At 45.5% G+C, this 22,794-nt stretch overlaps 1 protein-coding gene across 1 annotated transcript in view; it reads left to right on the top strand.

The window, feature by feature from the left end:
- The window catches only part of FGFRL1 (fibroblast growth factor receptor-like 1), a 181,886-nt gene extending 159,633 nt beyond the window's left edge, over positions 1-22,253 (top strand). The window contains exons 3-6 of the mRNA XM_019474661.1: positions 8,621-8,701; positions 14,138-14,422; positions 18,401-18,754; positions 21,844-22,253. Coding sequence (XP_019330206.1) covers positions 8,621-8,701; positions 14,138-14,422; positions 18,401-18,754; positions 21,844-22,253 — 1,130 coding nt within the window. The remainder of the gene's footprint in view (positions 1-8,620; positions 8,702-14,137; positions 14,423-18,400; positions 18,755-21,843) is intronic.
- Positions 22,254-22,794: the final 541 nt, after the last annotated feature.

Below are 22,794 nucleotides of genomic sequence, written 5' to 3'. Positions count from 1 at the left end.
AGGAGGCTGAGGGGAGACCTCATCGCTCTCTACAACTACCTGAAAGGAGGTTGTAGCGAGGTGGGTGTCGGTCTCTTCTCCCAAGTAACAAGTGATAGGGCGAGAAGAAACGGCCTCAAGTTGCACCAGGGGAGGTTTAGATTGGATATTAAGAAAAATTTCTTCACTGAAAGGGTTGTCAAGCATTGGAATAGGCTGCCCAGGGAAGTGGTTGAGTCCCCATCCCTGGAGGTATTTAAAAGATGTGTAGATGTGGCGCTTAGGGACATGGTTTAGTGCTACGTTAACGGTTGGACTTGATGATCTTAAAGGTCTTTTGCAACCTAAATGATTCCATGATTCTATGATTCTATGAAATAGAACTTCTTTCTCTTCTTGTGGGTGACTATTCCATAGTCTAGCAGATGCCCCTCTTGGGAAGCTTTCACATATGTTCAATTTAAATATTCTCATTATTTGTGTATTAATCCCTTTATATGCCTAAAATACCCCACTTTTCTGAAGTTCCATCTCTCCACCTTACACATTTACCTCTCTAAGGAAATATGTGATCCCTCTCCATACCGAAGTTTTTTAATCAAGCCCGAACAATAAACCACAGCATTCTTTAGTGGTCTGCAAGAGTACGGAGCAGGGATATGTCTATGTTGGACTCCCAGCAGAGACTGCAGTATTAAGAAGGAATTGATGGTAAAAGAGTTAGCTCAGGTGCTGGTAGCAGCTTATGCACAGCAGTGCTTTATTCTCTGTGGGCTGCTAAAACTCTTCAGAGAAGTAGGACTGGTTTGCCTGTGCTGTTGGAGCTAGATTGGTACCAGCCCATAAAATAAACTGGCTCTGATATGTCTATGCTGCCCCATAGTCCCTCTTCCTTTCATTCTGTGAAATGGAGTTAAGTCTTCTTTGGTCTTAAAGCAGTTGCTTCTGATATATGTTCACCTGTGTGTTGAGATGTGGGATGCAGCAATAACCACCAATTCAGAGCTTTGTCTTCCACAGGTAATAGGATGGGCCTGTACATCATCATAACTTAAAAATGTGATTTACTGATCTAGGTAGGGACAGAAGTCTTGTTTCTTCACACCCCAGCCAGGGCTTTGGTCTGTAGACTGTGGAGCCTCTCCAGTGTTTCAGGAGGTAGGTGGGCTGCAAATGTTTCTTTTGCAAAGCATCCTGCTTACAGAGAGATTCCCTGCGCTGGGGCTGAAGTGAAATCCATGAAAATTTTTGCATGGAATTTCTCATGAAAATGGCCAGAGCTGAAAATACCAAAAAAGCCACTAACACAAACATTTTTTATTTTTATTTTCAGGAAATTCCAGTATCAATACCTCTGGTTATTTTTGGCACAACTGGAGTCAAAGGTATAGGCAGTAAAGTTTTCAGTGCCTGTTACAGAGGCAAATTCTATGCCAGTAACCTTTTAGTTTGTGTTGATTTTGTTGGGGTTTTTTTTTGAGAAAAGTAGAATGTTCCTTGGCTATGCACTTCTCTGAGTGGGTTTCTTCTTTTTAACCTTGAGTGGTTTTGTTTGGGCCCAAGGAGAGGGGTTTCCTCCATGAGATCTTTTTTCTTCCCTCCAAATATTCCTGATCCCTTTGCTTTCACTGTGCTCTTCCAAATAAATTCTAAACACATTTTCTGTCTTTTCATAGTATCAGCACTGTTAATACAGTAGGTTACACTGTTAATATAGTAGGCAGGTTAAGGAATGGTGAGCATGAGATGAAGGGTTGATGGAGGGACTATGAAAAACATTCAAAATAGTATCTAAGATTTACACCAGGTTTGTGTTAGTGGGATGAAATCATTAGAGTTTTGTCCTGTCTGCCTCTGGCAGAAAGGAGGGTTCAGAGAGGAGGCTTGCTGAATTAGACATCAGTGGTGGGAGGAAATTCAGAATTAGTTAAGGTGAGGACTTTGCATCTTAATCTTTCATGATTTCAAAGCAGCCTTGGGATTCATCTATGGATCACCAGTCCCAAGGGTCCTGAAGCCATAATTCAGACCTCGCAAAACCACGAAACAAGCTGAAAAATCACAAGATCTCAAAAATGAGTGTTTTGTTCCTTTTCCTCCAAGCTTTTAGGGTATATTTGTGTAGAGTTCTTCTTTACAATCACAGATGTTAAGAATTGTTATTCAATAACAAAAAAATTAGATTCTCAAGTAGTCACTTGCCAGGATCAAGGTCCTCCAGAAACACCCCAAATATCACAAGACGAGCAGTAAAATCCGGGCAACTGGCAGTGGCAGCTTTCAGATGGAAATCATGTGCTAGCCAGTAGGTTGGGATGTGTTTCCTTGGCCATTGGGGGTTAATACCAGCTGAAATTCTAGTGAAACCTAGAGTGTTAATCCACATTAAGGAGATCTGGGGAAAGCAAGTGCTTTAATCCCCACAAACCCAGTGATAAAGTTGTTGCTGCCTGCCTACATATATACCTCCTGGACCATTCATCTGGGCATCTGATGAACCAGTCAGGATAGCAGAAGACTCCCTAAAACAAAGTACAGAATCATCTTTCCCTTGTGTTTCCCCTTAAATTCCAGCAAGTATTACAGGAAATCCTGAATTTATCTGAGATAAACTGCAGAGTCCTACTTTTTCAGATTGTACTTACATTCATGTGTGTTTATCTTTTATCTACTGCACCATCAGGACTACTGAAAGGTAAGGCCAATCATTTCCTGGTCTAAGTTTATGGTGTGTTCCCACCCCTCAGTTTTGCTGGTTAGGCTCAGCAGAATAAATCCTGATTTAACTCCTAGGAAGGCCCAAGACCCACCTCCCACAAGCAACTTGTGTTTTGTCACTCACTAGACATCTGCAGCAGCGAAGGACGTTGGGGAGCAAATATGATGTGCAAATATGATGCATCTGGGTAAACGCGAGAGTCAGCTCTTAAAGCTGGAGTTCAGAGGGCTCTCTTTCATTCATCCATGGGAGAAGGCCTCATTATAATTGTTCAAGCCTGACTGGATTACATCACTTTCCCCCTCATTTCATTCCCTCCCCGCTTGCCTCCCTCCTTTTATTTACACCCCTTGTTCGGCGGCAGAGTTGAGCAGGGGCTGCCTTAATGATGCATGCTGATCGCTTCATTCCCCGTTGCCCCCCCATCGCCTCCCCCAGTGCTTTGAAGTGTGCTCAGGTCTCAGGCTCCAGTTCAGAGGTCACTTTGTTTATTTATGCAAAGCTGGCTCATCTGTGAAATGGGGCTTTCAAGGCCTCTGACATCAAAGACTCCAAAGCTGGTCCCATCAAGTCAGAGCAGGGACGGGCCTTGCATTATAACAAATTAAAGCAACTTTGTGAATCATAGAGAAATATTATGGCCAGATTTTTGCTTCAAAAATTGGGCTGTTGATTTGACTCGTGGTTGGATGCTCAGCACATAGTATTGGACTGAAAACCAGTCATACCCATCCGGCTAAAACACGAAGCCTTCATGGAGAGTCTGTGGGTAAATATAATTTGATCCTGGCTCGGTAACAGTCTGTGAATATTTCCCATCAGTTTCTCTCAGAGCCGGACCGTTATGCAGAATTTTCCATTTGTTTTAACTTTTAAGAGGGAATGGAACAATTCTGCTATGGTAATAAACAGTAACTATACCCCGCTTATGTGGCACTCTTTGTCCCATAGGATCCCCAAAGTGCTTTGGCAATTGATGGAGTTACATACAGAAAACCCTTTTCTGCAGAAATCCAGCCTGCTTTGGGACAGGGGGTAGACCGAAAAGACACATGGCAGGCAATATGCATAGAGCGTCGTGCTTTCTGGGGTGAGAAAGGGCAATTTGGCCCATGATGTCAGCACTGATAATCAGGGCCTCATACACTCAGACATGTCAAGTCTCATGCAAAACCAATCCTGTGACTGCCCCTTTCAGCCCCACCACACGCTTCCCCAGCACGGCGCCAGCATCTCAGTCCTGTGGCATCTCAGACCTAAAAGCCAGCTTGGAATGAGATCCTGAAGCAAGAGAGAGACAATGGCTGGAGAGCAGCTGGGGATCACACCGCTGGGATGACATTCCTGAACAGTGGGCTGATGCCTCTGGACCCATCCTGGCCCTGTTTTGTATGGCCAAGTGCAGTATTTGGAGGGGAAGGGGCTACATGAGTTTGTCCCATGTCTCCAAGTCTATCACCTGACATGATACCGGAGCCTTCCACTTCAGGTTTCTCGACTGACCAGCATGCTTTGTAACACCATGGAACCAAATTGTACAGTGAGGACACTTAAATCATGTATATGTTTTCTTAGCCTCAGATACTCGTGACATAAAATTAGTCAGTGATTATTTTTCAAGGCAGGTTTTCCACTTCGTCTTCCAACTGGCTGCTCTCCTAAGCCTGTGATACTGTCCAAGAAGTCCAGTACGGGATGACCTTCCAGTATAGGTCACAGAAAAGGGAGCTTGTAGGAAACTTCAGCAGCTCATCCTTCTTAGCACTGCCTCTTGGGGTAATCTGCTGGCAGCAAAGCTGGCAATGCTGCATAGCTGGTCCCTGCTGCCCTTTGGCTGCAGGCTGATTTTTTTGTATGTACTTATCACCCTGACCTGCCTGTCTCTGTGGGAGGTGACAAGAGCATGAGTAAGCAATTGGCTTATTAGGTCATTTTTGAATATAGCTGAGACTCATGTGATTTCTGCTACTAACTCATCGTTTTGTATGCTGGTCATACATATCCGAATGTGGCTCGTTTTTTCAGGTTCACTCTTTGTCTAATAAGAATATTGCCAGGCCAGTTGCATTTGTAAAGCTTGGGGTGAAATGCAAACAGCAGGTCTTCAGATCTGGCACTATTAACCAGGCTTCAGACTGCAGGTTTGGGCTGAACCAGATGCCTCTGAACTTTCAGGAAATTTGGCTTTGATTTCAGTGGCATAGATCCCTCCCTAGGAGTGAGCAGGCTGACTGAAGTGTGTTTGTGGTACAGGAAGATAACCATCCTTGCTAGCACAGGGACTAGAACAACTGCAAAAGTGTTTCCCTACCCTAGGAAACCACTTGATATTAAAATTAAAAAAATAAGAAAGTTCTTCAAAATAGGGAGAGACAGATTCTTTCCATGCAGCCGCAGTACTAACTTTGGATGGGGCAGGTGGAAGTCAAATCTTGGTGATACCTGAATTAAACAGGGGTCTTCCATCCTAAGGGTCTTCCTGAGATATCTGTCTCCCACAGTGCTGTTCCACTTTATGTAATAAGCTCTTTTTTGGCTCTCTAAGACCACAGTTCAGAGCATAAGACACTCACCCAAGGTGCAAGAGGGGAGGTTCAAATCCCTCTCTGAATGCAGCAGAAGAGGGACTTGACCCTGGGTCACTCACATCCCAGGTTAACACTTTATCGTAGTATCACTGGCTATTCTGCTGCCTTACTCACACTTTTAAGTTTGACTGGAGATTCCTCAGCTTCAGGGAATCTTCCCAAAATGAGTTTCATCCAATTTCTAGATCTCATGAATCAGCTTTTTTGCTACATTTGTCAAGTGTGAGTTCGTTCAGATGCAGTCACGCTGAAGGTAGGAGCCCAATTCACTGCATGTTGCAGCTGGAATGGAGACTGCTGTTAACATCCCTCACCCAGCGTGCAGCTCTGGGGATGGGAAGGAGTAGTTTTGCTCTACATGAGTTTTCATGTTTATGACATTTTCCCCCCTGCCCCCGAGACTTCTGCTATGTGTTGCTGTTAACATTACCACATTCCTAACAAAAGTGAAACCGGTTCCAGAGGATCTAAAACAACATGTCTAAATGCATGCAGTTATTTATTTCGATCTTGCTTCTCCGCCAAATTATCTATTTTATAGGCTGAGCACGGTGACATTAGTTACTCTGATCTCTTCCCCCCAAAATGATTTTTTCTGGGTTTGGTAGGTTACTTCACAGGTTTGCGATTTGGCAGGATAACAATCAAAGAAGCATCTTCAAAGCATCAAACAGATTCAGCGCAATTTTACTTACATCAAAAGCTTGGCAGCATGTCAGGAGGTGTTGAGAACGCCAGTCAGTCCTTGTGTGTAGGCAGGAGGAGCACACATGGGCTGACATACTGTAACATGAGGCAGGAGGCAAGGGAGGATATACTGCTCTTTGTACATCAAGCTGAGTAGGATTAAGATATAATTGACAGAACATCACCACTTAAACGTCTTAACCGCTTTTAAGATATTCAGCAGTTAACAATGGGCAGGAATCCTACATCTCTGACCACAGTTTTTCTTTCTTCTCCATTACTCAATACATTTTTCTAATTGTGCTAAGGGATTTACTAAGTTCTCTGCCAAAAAGCATCCAAGATTTCATTTGTAGCACTACTGATATTTATGTGAAAAACTGTACAAGTGCCAGAAGATAATCAATTCAGTATTTTGACTGAAAGGAGACAATCTGTTATATGCAAGCCATCATATATAATGGGTATATTTGTATTCCCTGCATTCGGTTTGCCAAGGCTGTAAAAATATATTTGTAAAACGCAGCACATGGGTTACTCATCTCCTCTGTAACACAGGCTGCGGGCCAGCCTCGGCGGAGCCTGGACAGTATGTTTGCACACATGGAACTGCGCGAGAGTTGATGTTTCCTAAGTGTGACTGCGTTTCACGCTGCTTCCCTGTGGTTTAGGCTGGGAGCTGGCTGGAGCCCCCGGGAAAGCCTCCAGGTTTCCAGCAGTGGACGGAGGGTGAGAGGGAGGTGGGAAGGGGCAGTCGGCTGGAGTGAGCTGCTGAAGTAAGAGCACGGCGTGCTGCTGCCCTGAAAATTTTCTTTTCCCCTCGAAGTGACAGCTGCACATACCTCCAGGGGAAACTGTGCCGAAGTAACCACATGGAGAAAGGAAAAATCTGTCAGGGGCAAGGGGGGACAAACCCATATGGCATTGCAGCCTCTCTGCTTAAGGGACAGCAGCAAACGAGACTGGAGCATGTGTTGGCATAAAATGCCCAATGATGAAGAGATGGGATGATTTTCCAAAATAGCAGAAATTGGGGTGAGGATGGGGTTAAACACACATTCTTGCACAAAGACTGCACACAAGTTTACACACCAAGCACTGTTTAAGCACAACCCAACTTCTAAAACAACTGTAAAGAGCAGCTCTACTATTTGTACATTTGGGGGGGGCATGCTCAATGTGTAAGCTGAGATAAGTTTTTCCTCTCTGCCGCAGAGATTACAGCAAGAAATTTCCTCTCTTTTGCTCATGAGACCTTTTTCTTATGGGTTTTAGGAGTTGGGCATTTGGAGGGATTCACTCCTTAGGTCAGATGTTTCCACTTTCCTTGATTTTTTTTTTTACACCATTGCGGAGCAGTTTCTTATTGAGGTGAACTTTTTCGTAGCCTTCATCTGACCTATCTCTGAAAATCAAACTTCATACACTTCAATGCACTTTAGCTAGGAGCTGAGTAGCTCTTGACCAAGATCTTCACCTCAAATCCAGCTGCCGTATGGGGCTGTGCCACCTGTAGAGCACAGAAGTAGCCTTGGAAGAGCCATACTTTGCTGCACCGTCACCTGTAGGTGCCCAAAGTCCCTCAGGTGGACCTCCCTCCTGGTGTGATGCATTGCTATAAGAGGATGCTCTGAGCTGAGAGCTTGTGCAGTACAGGTTGGGCTGTTACTGGAGGAGGAAAAAACTTCACATCTGGGCACTGCAGAGGTGTGAGGACACCAGCATCGCCCGGGTTGCAGAAGGCGGCTCAGGGCACTCTCCTGCTCCCTCAGCTCTCGTGGAGACCTTGTAGGTGGCCATATCACAGCGGCAATTTGAGGTGGGGGCTGCTGGAGAGATGGAGGTTTCACCTTGTGGTGATTTCTATTTCTCCTAGCAGTACAGGGCACAGAGTTGAGACCTTGATGCTGCTCTGTGGTAGTGGTATAGACAATTCGAATGATAAGGGACAAAGTGGTGTGTTGTCGATATAGGTGGATGGGTGGCCTTAATTGAAAAAAAAAAAACAAACCCACAAACAGCTTTTCAATTCAATATTGCTTTCTCCAGTTATAACTTTGCATTGGGTGGCCTTAATTGAAAAAAAAAAAAAACAAAACCACAAACAGCTTTTCAATTCAATATTGCTTTCTCCAGTTATAACTTTGCATTCAGCATCCCTTGAGGGCTCACTTGACCCCAGACCTGCTTGCTTTTCTGATTTTGTATGGAAGCTGAAAGGCAAATTAGTGGCCCTAATTCCACTGCTTGTGCTCTGTGTGACTGATCACATAATTCTTCCCCCACCTCCTAGGTTTAATTATCTGTAATTTTGATTTATACCATTATTTGCATAGAAGGTACAACAGATCAGCTCCTCCTAGGGAACAGCAACCTGTAAACATAAACAAAGAGGCTTTTGTCAGCTATTAATGGAAACATTGATTAATCTCCCATTGCTTTGGTAGCCTGCTGAAAAGCTCATAAAGCAGCAAAGTAAATTGTTCATTAAACTGGCTAGGCTGTAAGTGCCAGGATGTGGATGCTGAAAGTATGTTGAGTGTGTTTCAGCTGCATGGTGCCTCCAGGAGGAAATGCAAACTCTTGTTATAGTACTGCTACGCTGCGGGAGACCTTCTTAACATCTTCCCTTTCCTTTCCTTTGCAGATGATGCCAGCTCAGGAAAGGATAGCCAGGTACCTGAAGGCTCCAATGGAGAATATGAAGATCATTCTGGGAAGCAATGGGGTAAGGAGCAGTGTATGTTTTTTGGTTTTCCTCGGTTCTTGGTTCAGTGCTGTTCACGCAGCACGTTTCTCAGTTGTTGAAGGAAAGGCAAGGCAGAGCAACTGGAGTGAGTTCTCCCTACAGATGGTCAAATAATAAACAGAGTGTCAGCTGAACATGTCAGTGTGAATGGATACCATCCAAGGGTCCTTCTGCGAAATGCAGCCCGTGGTCTGCTCTAGGGCCCCCTGCCATATACCCCAGCATGGTTCTCCCTTGCATTTGTTTTTCTGGGCAGTGACTTTCTTTTGCATGTGCAGCTATTATAGCTTTCATAGACTCTCTATAAAAGGCGTATTGACTTTTACAGAAATATTTCCAAAAGTCTTCAATGCCAACATAACACTGCTCCCACTGAGGGCAAATGGGAGGTCTGACTTCACTTCAGGAGTATTAGTATTAGGCCAAAGTTGAGTATTTTTTAAAATTACCCTCACTTTTAGACACCTGCATGAACTTCTCTAAGCCCTGGACTGTTCAAGCATAGGATTTTGATGCTGTTGCAGAGCTTTGGGGAACTGCTAAAATCTCACTTGGAACAGGTTCTGAATCACCACAAGACTTGCAGGTCCAAAGTTTGGCCCAAGCACTCCTTGAAGGACAATAAGTTGTCAGGCTGATGCCAAACAGCTTTTGGCCGTTACTGACAGGAGTGCGATGTGAGTTTATGACCTCGAGGGATGAAGCACAGCATTTTCATTTTGCTCTTACAGTACATCCCTCCTTTTAATTTTATAATACAGAGATGGCTTTGTACCACATTCATGGCCAGGGAGTAACCTTGTAGCAAGGGTAGGGGTGGAACCTGTCAAGCTTTCACCGTATGAGTCCCCACCACTTCAGCTGAGGCCAGTTTTCTTCAGGAGCTTGCAAACAAGGGATGTGGTGTGCTGCGGTGTAGTCCAGTCCACACCTGGAGGAGGCAGTGCCATAATAGCTTTGAATTACAGATTCATCTGAGACTGAGCTTGCTCTGGGAGAGGAAGGTAACCTCCACTCATTCTGGAAAAGGATGAAAACACTTTAGAGGTAGAGAAAGGATGGCTTGGATAAACTACAGATCAGGAGTCCTTCAGGAGTGATTCAGCAGCTAGCAAGAAAAGCTGCCATCTCTCCACTCTTCATTACCCTGGTGGAGATAGGAGCAGCCATTGAATGCTATGGCAGATGTGCTCCTGGTAGAGCCGGTGGATGATGGATCAATACAACAATAATATTATGAAAAAAGATGTAAGCACTACTAAAATTATTAGGCATTGACAATCTCATATCAGATTGTGTCTTACTCTGTGCTGCCCTGGCCCAGTCCTTTTTTGTCCTGCAGAGTGTTCCTGCACCTCTGCTTTTTCCTCTTTCCCTCCCTCCTGTCGCCTCTCCCCAAGCAGGGAAATGGCTGGGACAGGCCACACACACACCCAAGCCCTTTCCATCCAGCAGTGTTCACCAGCAAAGTGCTGGTGTGAGCTGGTGTGCGGGGAGGGTCAGTGTGTGTCTGCAGGTCTCTGGAGGATAATGGGTGAAGGAGCAGTCTGTGTTTGCAGAGTCCTGGGCCCTAGAGAAGTGGGAGAGGAGAAGCATGGTAAAAAAACCCTCCATTTTGCTTTCCAGCTACCAGCATGGAGTGGTATTGCTGGGGAGAGGTCCTGCCGCCGTCAAGAGCAGGGAGCTGATGTGGGGAAAGATAGATACCCCCATCCACATCTTCCCACAACTGACTGAGCTCTTATCCAAAAGACTTGAAATTATTTCAATACTTAGTTGTATCATGACGCTTTTTTGTATCATGAAAGCTTGAAGTACTGACTGTCACCATGTGGAGATAATTGTGGCAGATCGCAGCAGACTACATGTTTTAGCTAATCACCTCACTTTGTATGAGCAACATCTGACAGGAGCCTCTGGGACTAATCCATGCACCTTGAGGTGTCCTACAGGGAGAGGAGACTGCTGAATTCCTTCCCAGGTCTTTGTGCCAACAGCCTTCTGTTTCATTCAATTTTCATTAGCTTGAATAAATCTTCATGGTAAACAGCATTTCAGCAAGGAACCCGTACACAACACTGTCTCTTTGTCCTCATCCACTTGTGTTTTCTCTTGCTCTTGTGTGTGCCATAATTTATACTGTATAAATGTGCAGTTCATGTTTATGAAGCAAACGCCGAGTGATGTGGAGGAGAACAAGCATGTGAAGTATAAATAACACAGAGGCACTTTGTAATGGCCTTCACTGGCACTCCAACAAGCAAAATGTCTGTAAATAGTACAGATTTGGGGACAGACATTTACTAGCACCAACTCAAAAGAGACTTTTCTGCCTCTCCCTCACACTGCTGCTTCTCCCTCTTTCTCCTTTGTGCTTGCTGGGTCTTTTTTTCTCTCATGTGTGTGTCTCTCTCTCTTTCTCCCTTTTTGTTAACTGGCTTTTCTAAACTTGTCCAATTCAGGCTTTTGTCAAGGAAACATTCAGGACTGTGTAAATGGGATCTGGTTTCAGCATATTGCATGCGGCGTGGAGTAGCTTTTGAGACCACATAATCACTTAACCTTCTTTAAACAGAAGAAGAAAGACAGACAGAAAAAGCCAAAGAAGTTTAGCTTTACCTGTAGTTTGGTATGTATCTGGGCAACAATGTATGAGGAGTGAATGCAAAACTCCAGACAGATTCATGGGAGTTGCAGTGGGAGGAAAACCAGAAATGTTTTAGGCCTGCTTTTTTGGGAGGAAAGGGAGTTTCTGTCTTGCAATGCCCTTACTGAGCAGGGACACCACCAAGTCCTTCTGAAATATTGCTGTGGAAGCAGGGAAGAGGTAAGGGAAGGCGAGAGCTTAGAGTCACTCACTTGAGTCTTCGCTCTGCACGGGCAGTGTGACTGTCCTGTCTCCAACCTGCCCTTTGACATGTTAGTCCCAGCCCAGGAATCCCATCTGGCGAGGATCTACCTCTACCTGGACCTGCAGTTCCTGGTCTCAGAGTAAATTACTGCCGTATTAGAGGATAACTGTTTAGACCCATTTCACGGCTGGTTCTTAACCTCTCTATGCACCTTGCAGACATTTACTCAATTTCCACAATGACAGCCCTTATCAGCATGTCTCCCTTGGCTCAGACTAAAACTTCGGCATGTCATTGCTCACAACGTGCAGCTCTGACAGGGTTAATTGTCTCTCTGGGAGGGTGATTCTTTTTGTTGGAAGGGGCCTCCTCTTGCAGCAGACCCCCAAGGGAATACCCAGCAATTTACGCACCACGAACTGTGGAGTGGGTTAGTATGTCACACTTGCTGCTCAGCTGTCACGGCAAGGACTTTCAGTGCTGGAGTTGCTCTGGTTCATTAGATTACACATGAAAGCCTCTGTATGGAGAGTAAAGCATTTCTGAGCAAGAGTTTGAAATAACATGAAAGGGCTGGGACCCAAAAGGACAGCCAAGGGGAGCAAGGGAAGGCTGTGGAGGCAGATGGTTTCCCCTACAGAAAAGGACTCTGAAGAGGGGGGTATGCCAAAGGGTGTCTTCTTCCGAGAGGGAGGGATGTTGGGCAAGGCTGCAGGAGAGTGAGGACTAAAGGATATGTTCACAGACCTCGGAGGGCAATGGCTGCCATTCCCCAGTGCTTGGAGAGGGGAAGCTGCAGACCAGCCTCCTCCATCCAGCAAAGCTCCGCTATAACACACATCCCAGAGCTTCTGGCCCTCAGCCCTGGGCAGCAGGGCTGGCTCTCTAGTAGAGAGTCCCACCGTGCCATCCTGTAGCTAACTTCCCTGATACCTGAAGCACAACATTCTCAGCTTGCTTTGGTGTGTTATATGCTGCTGAGGTTGTGGCTTTCCAGTTGCCATTGGTGAAGGCCAGTGGCTGATGGGCATAATTCAACCCAGTGTGCCACAGAGCAGGCCACTCATTACCTATTTCTCTTCTTTCCCAAGAAAAGGATCAGGGAGGATTTACCAGAGGAGTGCAAAAATGCAGGGTGACTGCCCTTTGGGGCTGAAGAGTAAGATCATGGTAAGCAAGAAACAGGGTTCAAAAGCAGGGGCAGAAGCCTGTTGTGGAAATGCTGAATGGACTCAGAGGAGAAACTGGCTTTGCCAAAATCAAAAAAAGAAAACAGGTGAATTTGGCAGGAGTATTTTGGATGTAGGGGGAGAGTGCCAAGTGGGAGTCAGAAATGGTGTTAATCTCAGCAGGAGACTGCAGTTTGAAGTGCCCCTGGACTGGCATTGCATAATTAAAGTAACTGAGAAATTTCTAATGTCTTTTGAATTCTTCATTACAGGATACTATTAGACAAGCTTTTGCCTTGCAACAGATCATGTTCTATTGTTTCAACTGTCTTAAAAGTTTTTGCAAGGATCTTTTTCTTTCTATTGATTAGTTAGACCAACTCATGACTTTACAGGAAAACTCTCTGCAATGTCAGTAAAGCTACTAGGGTGTAAAGGTGCCACCTCTTTTCCTTCTGGAATTCTGACATAATCTGAATTAAAGTTAGGTGCAGTCAAGGGTATAAGTTTCAGATTTTGCCAGGTGGGGACCTTGCATTTCTCTAGTGTTTTTGTCACTGCCGTTAGAAATATCGGTGATTTCCTTGCTAAGACCAAGGGACTATCTTAACCCATGATTCTGTCCACCAGCAGCTATTGCTTCAGCTTCTCCATTTTTGGGATGGACTGGCATGGGGTATCTTCTAATAACAAACTCAAGGGTTTTTTATTGGGTCTTTCCGTTTGTTTGTCTGCTTCTTTGGGCCTTTCAATGTGAATACTTCATAAATTAATGTTGAATGAATTGCATACATTTAAGTTCAGATCAATGTACAGAAGTCTGGCACACTTCTAAGACTTTCCTACATATTGAAAAGATGTTGACTCTTCTTAAGTCCCATTAAAGCCAGTGAGAACTAAGGGGCAAAACATCTTCAGGAAATGAAGCTTCAAGTGGCCAGCAAAAGATTGAGAAAATGGTCAGCCTGACAGGAATCTGAGGTTTTTCCTTTGGTCTTGGCTAAGGACTTGCATTTGTGGCATAGAATATGGTAACAATTATAATGTGATTCTGGGGCCGCATTTTGCCTTCAGCTACAATAGTGTGATTTTGGTATTATTTTGTGAGATGGTCTGACACAGTTGCCTTACAGATACTGAGAAATTCCAGGGTTGTGCTATGCAGAAGGCTGATGCGGTGGCCATAGCAGTGTGGTAGGCATTCAAAGGCATCAGGCTGGATGGTGTCTCCTTTCTAAGGAAAGCAGGTTGAGCTGATAGGAGAGAGAGTGATACGCTGGTGTGTTTGGGGCTGCTGGGTGCCTCTCAAGCAGATTTGGCCATAACATTTGGCAGCAGTATCCTCCTTTGCCTGCCCTTTGCTCACCACAGTCAATTTTTCATGCCTTTTGCAGCCCGGCCCAGGTTCACGCAGCCTGCAAAGATGAGACGGAGAGTGATCGCCCGTCCTGTTGGCAGCTCCATCCGCCTGAAATGCGTGGCCAGCGGGAACCCACGGCCTGACATCACATGGCTGAAGGACAATAAGCCCCTCACGCCCCAAGAGATTGGGGAGAACAAGAAGAAGAAGTGGACGCTGAACCTGAAGAACCTGAAGCCAGAGGATAGTGGGAAATACACCTGCCGAGTGTTTAACAAAGTTGGAGAAATCAATGCAACATACAAAGTTGAAGTAATCCGTAAGTGCAGCCGCTGGGGTGGAAAGGCAGGGAGGGAGCTTTGAGAAGGGGGCTGGCTGAGTAAAGAGAGCGTGGTGGCAAGTGTGCAGTGCCGATAGCTGGACACAGAAATGGGGAAGTGTTAAAAACATCAGCAGAGACAGAGAAAACATTACTGAAGCTCTAGAGTAAACCTAACACCTGGGCAAGACAGAGTAGCAACAATACAATTTAGTAGCTGAAACGGGGAGAGATACTTGGGAAATAGTCATCTCTGAGGGCACCTGCATGGTAAAAGTTCACCATTACCCAGTTCAATCTTACACTACCAACAGAGTCAATTCAGGGACAGCCTGAGAACTGAGAAAGCCCTTTCACGTACCGTAGAGGAGAGGTGGAAATATTTAGGATGGCCCAGATTACTCTATCAGAGCAGTAATAGGATGAAACCAATCAATTGAAAATTTAGTCTAGATGGCTGTAATAGGAGGCCCACTTCATTAGAGAAGTCTCCCAAGGGAATTAGCAGAAATCTTATGACTGGAGTGATTAGCCAGACAAGGCTTTAGGGCCAGATTTTAAAAACCATTTGGCCATCTGAAGGTTCAGGTGGGTACAAATGAGATACTAAAAAAAAAAAAATCCCACTAGGGTCCTGTCTGTATCTTTAGATGCCTACATAGCTTTAAAGATTCAACCCTTAGAAGATGAGCTGTGGGGGATTACCCTGCATTATGGTGGGGGAGAGTAAATTGCTTTTCTTACTATCTAGCTATTCTGATTCTTGGTCTCTAATCTTCTCTTTCCCCTATTATTACTGAAGATAATTATACTCAAATCCTACCTAAGTCTACCAGAGAAGAGCTCTTATTCTTAAATCATTGTGCTTTGTCTATGACATCATCATAAGTTGTCATGGAAGTGATTACAGAGCAGCCAACTCAAGAAAGTGGAGAAGATGAGCTGAGTGGAGAGAAGATTGAATAGCCTTCATTAATGAGGAGCAGGGGCATGGAGGGCTATTTCCAGCCACATGGAAAGCATGTTGTTTGTTTGTGCATACATTTTAGCATGAGAAAGTTTATCCCAGTGTGAAAGATTGTTCTTAAAGGTAAAGATCTGTTCTCCGATAAGTCCTTTCTCTAGAATCACAAGAATTAAAAGCACATGTGGGGAGCTCTGTTGGGCTCCAAAGGCACAAACCTGCTGGACATCTGGGATTGATAAAGATGCAGCTGTGTGGAGACAGTAAAAACATGTGTTTACACTAAAACCAGGAGCAGAGACAGGGAAATGAATCAAGCCCCATCCTAATGGCAGCTGTGGCATTTTCACTTCATCAAAACCAGACAGCACCAGGAACAAACCCCTTTCTGTGTCCCTGTTTATCTTGGTTTTTATCAACCTAAAGATGTATGTAACCTTTGTTTTCATTAGCTTTTGCTGGCTAGGAGTGAAAACAGTAACCAAAGCTGGAACCAGAGTCAAGGAGATAAGGGCATTAAGCAGTTTTCAGACATCTTTCTATTTTTAACATCATTCTGTGGAACATTACAGGTTTTATTCAGTTTCCTCCTTTTTTTTTTCCCCTTGAGCCTCCACTCCTAAGTCCTGCTTATCTGAGTCTCAGTCTCTCCAGCTGTGAGTCCCACTTGTAGTCCCAAGGCAAACCTATAGAGACCACTGTGGTATTTTTGTTTCCCAAGCACACCTTTAGAGTCCTCATTATTGAAAGTATCCTGAGTTTTTGAAAGAGGGTCCATTGTTCTTTCCTATCACCCCAAACCCAGTGCTGGTGGAAGCTGTTTTATTACATGCTCAATCCAACAGCGTTTGCCATCAAAAGTGGCTGATGATTGCCAGCAGTTACCACCCACTGTGATACCATAATTTCTCTCTGTGCCTAGGATAGAGGTTTGCTGTACCTCCTTGGCTGGAAACTGTGACTGATTTCTCTGATGCTAGCACTAAAAAAAAATCCAAACATTCCTCAGAATGAGGGATATATTTTTCCTTTGACTTTATGTGGTGTTGACACAACCTAAGGCTTACGATCATGCTGGAAAGTATGGTCTTGTGAACATCTTGTGTTTGATTTCCTTTCCTACCATCTTGTTTCCTTCATCAGCTGAAACTTGAGGCAAAAAATTCTGTGAGAAAGGAAAGATTTTGTTATTGGCTAGAAAAGCAAAAGCCTTCTGACCTCTTCCTCCACAAAAATTTGTTCCATAGTGAGTGTGGGGATGATTAGACCGAAGAAAGAAATAATAAAGGCAGGGAGGTGAGGATGAAGTGAAGATCGTCCGTACCGGTAGTGCCTGTGGTCCCAGCTCCCCCAGCAGTGGATGACACGGCATGGGATGGCTTCCAGTAGAGTTTGGTCCCCATGGGCAGCTACGAGGCCCAGCAACAGAGATGACAGATATCTTTTGAAGGACTCCCAGACAAAAGATGAGACAATATCCACAGCCTGCCATTAGTCTGTGAAAGAAGGGGCCTTTTCCCACCCCATTTTGTCTGTCCTTAGGAAACATTTGGGAAGACCAAAAGGAGAAGGAACATGTCTTACCCCACCTCTCACTGTCCCCAAACTGGGGGTAGCCACAGTGGTTCTGGTGTAGACTCTCAATAGATATGTACTTCTAAATAATCTGGTAAAAAACTGAGGTTGTGTTTGAGAATACATAAGGTTCTGTCATATTCACCTGTAAGTTGCACCCTACCAGACATGGTGGCAAGAGACACAGCATCACAGAATCACAGAATGGCTGAGGTGGGAAGGGACCTCTGGAGGTCATCTGGTCCAACCCCCCACTGCTCAAGCAGGGCCATCTAGATCCAGTTGCCCAAGACCATGTTCAGATGGCTTTTAAATATCACCAAGGATGGAGATGCCACAGTCTCTCTGGGCAACCTGTGCCAGTGCTCGGTCACCCTCACAGTAGAAAAGTGTTTCCTGATGTTTAGAAGGATCCTCCTGTGTTTCAGTTTGTGCCCATTGCCCCTGGTCCTGCCACTGGGCACCACTTGAAAAAGCCTGGTTTCATCTTCTTTACACCCTCCCTTCAGATATTTATAAACATTAATAAGACATCGTCAGGGTCAATATCAAGTGAACATTTACAGTGAAATAATCCACTTCATTTGTGTTCAGACATGTGCTATTGCCCAAATTTAATCCTGAGATGGGTTTTGGCCTTTTTGGCTAGTATCAGGCCATTTATCTTCCTCTGGTCAAGACTCAAGAAAGATCACTGCAGCCTCTGACCCTGTAGGTCAAGTTACGTCCTTAAGATCCCATTATTTTGGGATATGGTCCCTGAGACATGGGGATGGGTGGGAGTACAAGACGGATGGCTGCTTTTGTCATCTCACAGCTGCAGTGTACAGCAAGGGAATGGGGGAATTCAGCAGTCCAGACCAGACTTACAATACTTGCCAAGGAGCAGAAAGGCCAGGTCTGACTTGTGTGGTGCTGAGTAATACCACCACAAACTGGGTGCCCAAATATAAATGCTTCATGAGTGACCTGTGAGAGCGGAAACACAGCAAAGAAAGAAAAACCTTCTATAGGAGATTCTTAGGACCCTGTTTGCTTAGCAGTTAGGAGGGTTGTTCAGTGTACAGAAGAGAGGGCTGAAGAAAATCTTCCAAAATATAAGGGCTAAGAAGGAGAGCAAACTTTTCTCCAGGTCTGATGCAGATAGAGTAAGTAACTTCCTTGTTAGTAACAGCAAGATTCAGGCTGAGCATGAGAAAAGACTTGCTAAGCCTCACACGATGGAGTAGTTGTCTGGAGAGACTGGAAAGCATCTACCATTAGAGGCTTTGGCAGGGGATGGGCAAATGTATATCAGGAGAGGTTTGCAGAAATCTCAGCCTGCCTTGGGGCAGGGAGTTGGACTAGACTCCTACACCTTTTTCCTATGTTTCTGCAATCACAAGTTAATCAGATTGGCAAACACCTTTTTCCATGGAGCTCCCTGTGTTTTTGTGCAGAGAGGACGAGGTCCAAGCCCATCCTGACAGGGACGCACCCCGTCAACACGACGGTAGATTACGGTGGGACCACATCCTTCCAGTGCAAAGTTCGCAGCGATGTCAAACCTGTCATCCAGTGGCTGAAAAGGGTGGAGTACGGCACAGAGAGCAAGTACAACTCAACCATCGACGTTGGGGGACAGAAGTTCGTTGTGCTGCCCACAGGGGAGGTCTGGTCCCGTCCTGATGGTTCCTACCTGAACAAACTGATGATTACTCGAGCCAAGGAAGAGGACGCAGGGATGTACATTTGCCTAGGGGCAAACACCATGGGCTACAGCTTTCGCAGCGCTTTTCTCACAGTCCTGCCAGGTGAGTTATGCCTTTTTTCCCCCATCTGAACAATAGTCTGCATTATGGTATTTATTAACACAACTGCTGATGTCCATCGGGCTCCGTGGCCCTCTGTGATTCTGTGCTGATTTAGGCTAGCCCAGTTCTGATAAGAATGAGTGAGGGACTAAATCAGCCCTGATTTAAGCCCCTGCTTGCTGATGTCCATCGGGCTCCGTGGCCCTCTGTGATTCTGTGCTGATTTAGGCTAGCCCAGTTCTGATAAGAATGAGTGAGGGACTAAAATAGCCCTGATTTAAATCAGCCCCTGCTGAATTCCTCTTGATGATAGTTCCTTTTCTCCCTTCATGGGGAATAATGATTCCAGCAAGGTGAAATAAAATGAATAATCTGCTCCTGTATGAAAGGGGAGCTGGGAAATGATACTGCAGTTGCAGGCACTACATCACTTCAGCAATAGGATGCGGGAGGTGAGAGGGAACTGAACAGCAGCATAGTCTGCAACCCCATTCCCTTGCATTTCTTCTTTCTCTTGCTCTTATTTATATTGCTTTTACTGGTAAAAGGAAACAATGATACAGGCCCATAAAATGAGAGAAGAATAAAAACTGTCCCAGTCACAAGGAAAGGAAAAGAACAAGTGTGAAAGAGAGAATGATTGATTAGTTAACTTCTTACCCAATGATCCCCTGGGGACCCTTGTGCCAAACTCGCAACCGCTTCCTTCTCTCCCCAGGCCTCAGAGCTGGTGGCCACGTCCAGCTGAGGCTGTATCGAGTGTGTTTCAGACGCACCATCCTTGCTTTGTCGTTTGCTCCTTTGCCTCTTGACTGTGCAGTTCTGCCCTGATAAATATTTTTTTCTTGAAAAGAACATTCCTTTCTGCCTCATCTTGCCATGTGAATCTAGCTTCAGATCTTCCAGTTTTATGACAAAAATCAATCTATCTTACTGCTTTTTCTTCTCTTCACCACCACAAGGCCAACACAGCTAAGAGAGTGCAGGAAGTGGAGCCAGTATCAGAACATTTTAGCTGTCAGGTCTAACGGGGTGCCTCCAGTCAAGACACCAGTGAGAGACAGAGATCATTAACTCTCCCAGGCTGTTAGGACTACTTTTCTGTGTAGGTAGTGGGGAAAATGCTCATGACTCCTGTAACTAAGGCAGCGTGGCTTCTTCTGCTCACTGATTGCCAAAGCTCTGTGTCTCAGCAGCCATCGAGAGTCACTAGCTTGAATTTAAACTCTGACAGCAGGTTGCCAAGTAGGAGAATGCTCTTGGCGTCTTCTTCTGCATCACTTAGATTTAGGACTAAACGCCAAGTAGAAAGCCTGTCAGTCCCAAGGAAAAGGCTGCGTGGGTGGGATATAACTCAAAGCCACTGGGAGTTTCTGAACCATGAGAGTCTGATCCAGGTCCCACTGAAATCAGTGGGAGACTTTCCATTGATTTAAATGGGACTATAATGAGGCCTCATACCAGAACCAGAGCCTGCAGGCCTGTTGTTATTGGCAATGACGGAGAAGGAGAACCCAGCTTGCCCTCAGAAGCAAAGATGTGGTTGCAAGGCCATGAGTTAGAAAAACACCATTTTTCTTGTAAACCTATGAGATTTGACATAGACAGCTCCGAAGAACAGCATGGATGAATATCAAAACACTTTCGTTTCAGCCCAGCAGAGGATTTCTGCCAACCAACATGAAGACTGTTGTTTTTGTGGTCAGCTGATGGGTCAGTTCCCTGATCATGTCTTGCTTTGAGCAGGGGGCCAGACCAGATGACCTTCAGACTCTCCTTCAAGCCTAAATTATTCTGTAATTTCCAGTGTTGGTGAATCAAAGTTTTATCTGTTGAGGTCAACAGTATAGTTCCTTCTGACTTCAAAGAGCCCACATGGTATATATTTAATATTTCAAACTAGCCATAGAATTATTTGTCAGGGAGAGAAAAAGACATTAGTGTCTTAAAGAAGTTTGGCTTGAAAGTTAAGTGATATATGTTTGAATATAACATATTGGGCCATTTGGATAGCCTGTGGTTTTCAAAGTTTCTTGAGTGTCTCCATGCAAGCTGAATTCTGTGCCTAGGTATTTTTCAGGGCTTTGGATAGCTGGTAGCTATCTAGATAGGGATTTTGATAGCTAGGATCCTACCTCAGGACTCCTTTTGGGTCTACAAATCGAGAGATCAGGCTGAGAAACCGCAGTGGCTACCCAGGGATGTACAGGCTGCCAACAGCAGAGAGGGGAAGGGGGAGGTAGGTGTGAAAGATGCTGTCTGAAGAGTCTTATCTCCTCCGGTAACTGAATTCACTGCCCTTGGGAAAGCCAACAGCAGCTCCAAAGAGACTGGTGGAGGTAGAGCTCATTTGGCGTAGGGCATTGGACACACACTTTAACGCCATGTGAACTTTCAGTTCTTCATGGCTTGGGCACCAAGAAGGGGACACCAGCTCACCTGCATTTTCACATCCTTCAGCCTTCCTCCCACCCACACAAGAAATTCAAGACAACCGCTCCAAAACACTTTATTTGTGCTGCCTGCCATGGGGGAGCATTGCTGAGTAGCTTCAGTATCACCAGAAAGGGATACTAAAGAGTGTCTAAAGCCCACGCAGACACAGCTACACCTGGCAGAGGCAAGCGGGCAGCATGCCGTTGCTCTGTGCAACCCGATCGTGCCTCCTGGGCCTCTGACATGGAGGTATTACTGACACGTCCCATGTGGTGTCCTCCAATCTGGGCAGCAAAGCCCAGTCCATCGCAGAGTGAGGGTGTTAGGAAACTCTCTTGGGCTGGCTCTACTGCATCCATTAAAGCTTGGATAAGAAAGTTAAAAAATCCCCCAAAGACTCCTCTCCCAACACCTAAACCAGAGAAAATTAGTTGCTTGTCCTTCCAGGAGCACTGAAAAGGAAAGCAGTTACCAAACATCATGTGCTGGCTTGATTTCTCCCTTGTTACTTGGTCTGGCAGGGTTGCCAGACAGCCCGGGGGGGTTCCCCCCCCAGCCTGTACAAAAGCCAGCCCAAGTGTGACATCTGTTTTGAATTCACTTTGCCTGCATTTAATTAACTCTTTCTGTCTCTCTCCTGCTGTGATGTCCAGATCCCAAGCCTCCAAGTGCACCTGTGCCCCCCTCCTCGGCCAGCAGCCTTCCCTGGCCTGTGATCATCGGCATCCCCGCTGGAGCCGTCTTCATCTTCGGAACGATCCTCTTGTGGCTTTGCCAGACCAAGAAGAAACCCTGCTCCCCACCAGCTGCTGCCCCCGTGCACCGGCCGCAGCCCCGGGACAGAATCTGCGTCTCCCAGGTCCCCGACAAAGACTGCATCTCCTCCATAAACTATGAGGAATATGTCGCCCAGCAGCAGCATTTACTGTCGCAAGGGCCTGCACTTGCCCCGGCCATGGCATCCAAAATGTACCCAAAGATTTACACGGACATCCACACCCACACCCACTCGCATGTGGAAGGTAAAGTCCATCAGCACCAGCACATTCAGTACCAGTGCTAAGAGGGTGGCCGTGTACAGTAGCTCGTTTGGGCTTTTCCTCGTGGTACCTCAGAAGAGACTGCTCCAAGTCAGCTCACACTGCCAGCAATAGGCAAAGCAGACAGAAAAGATTATATATATAATTTTATATTTATAATAGAGAAAGACAGAGAGAGAAAAGAGATTTTTTTTTTAATTATTGCAATCAGGATGTAGCCGAGGAATAATGAAGGAACTCCAAATCTCAACAGAGAGGCAGCCATCCCCAACAGCGGAGCCTTCCCGGATTTTTTACCAAGGTGGCATCAAACGAGACAGGACACAGGGACGTGAACCACCACCTTCTTCCTTGTGTTGCTAAAAGAAGCAAGAAGAGCAAGAGGTGACTGTGGTGCTTTTCTGGATGGGCACTGCTGTTCCTGTGCCTGCTGCGCATCACTTGCATCGGTGGGAAGTCCCCAGACCTGCTCTGTGTGACTTGAGCTCTAAAGTACCTGAGGTTTAGTGCCAAAGCAGCAGGAGACGTAACCAATTCACCTCTTCCACGGAAAAAACAAGACAA

Source organism: Aptenodytes forsteri, unplaced genomic scaffold, assembly GCF_000699145.1.
Source record: "Aptenodytes forsteri isolate BGI_AS27 unplaced genomic scaffold, ASM69914v1 Scaffold141, whole genome shotgun sequence".
Lineage (NCBI taxonomy): Eukaryota > Metazoa > Chordata > Aves > Sphenisciformes > Spheniscidae > Aptenodytes > Aptenodytes forsteri.
The sequence above is the reverse complement of the archived record's forward strand: the minus strand, read 5'-3'. Positions and strand labels throughout refer to the sequence as shown.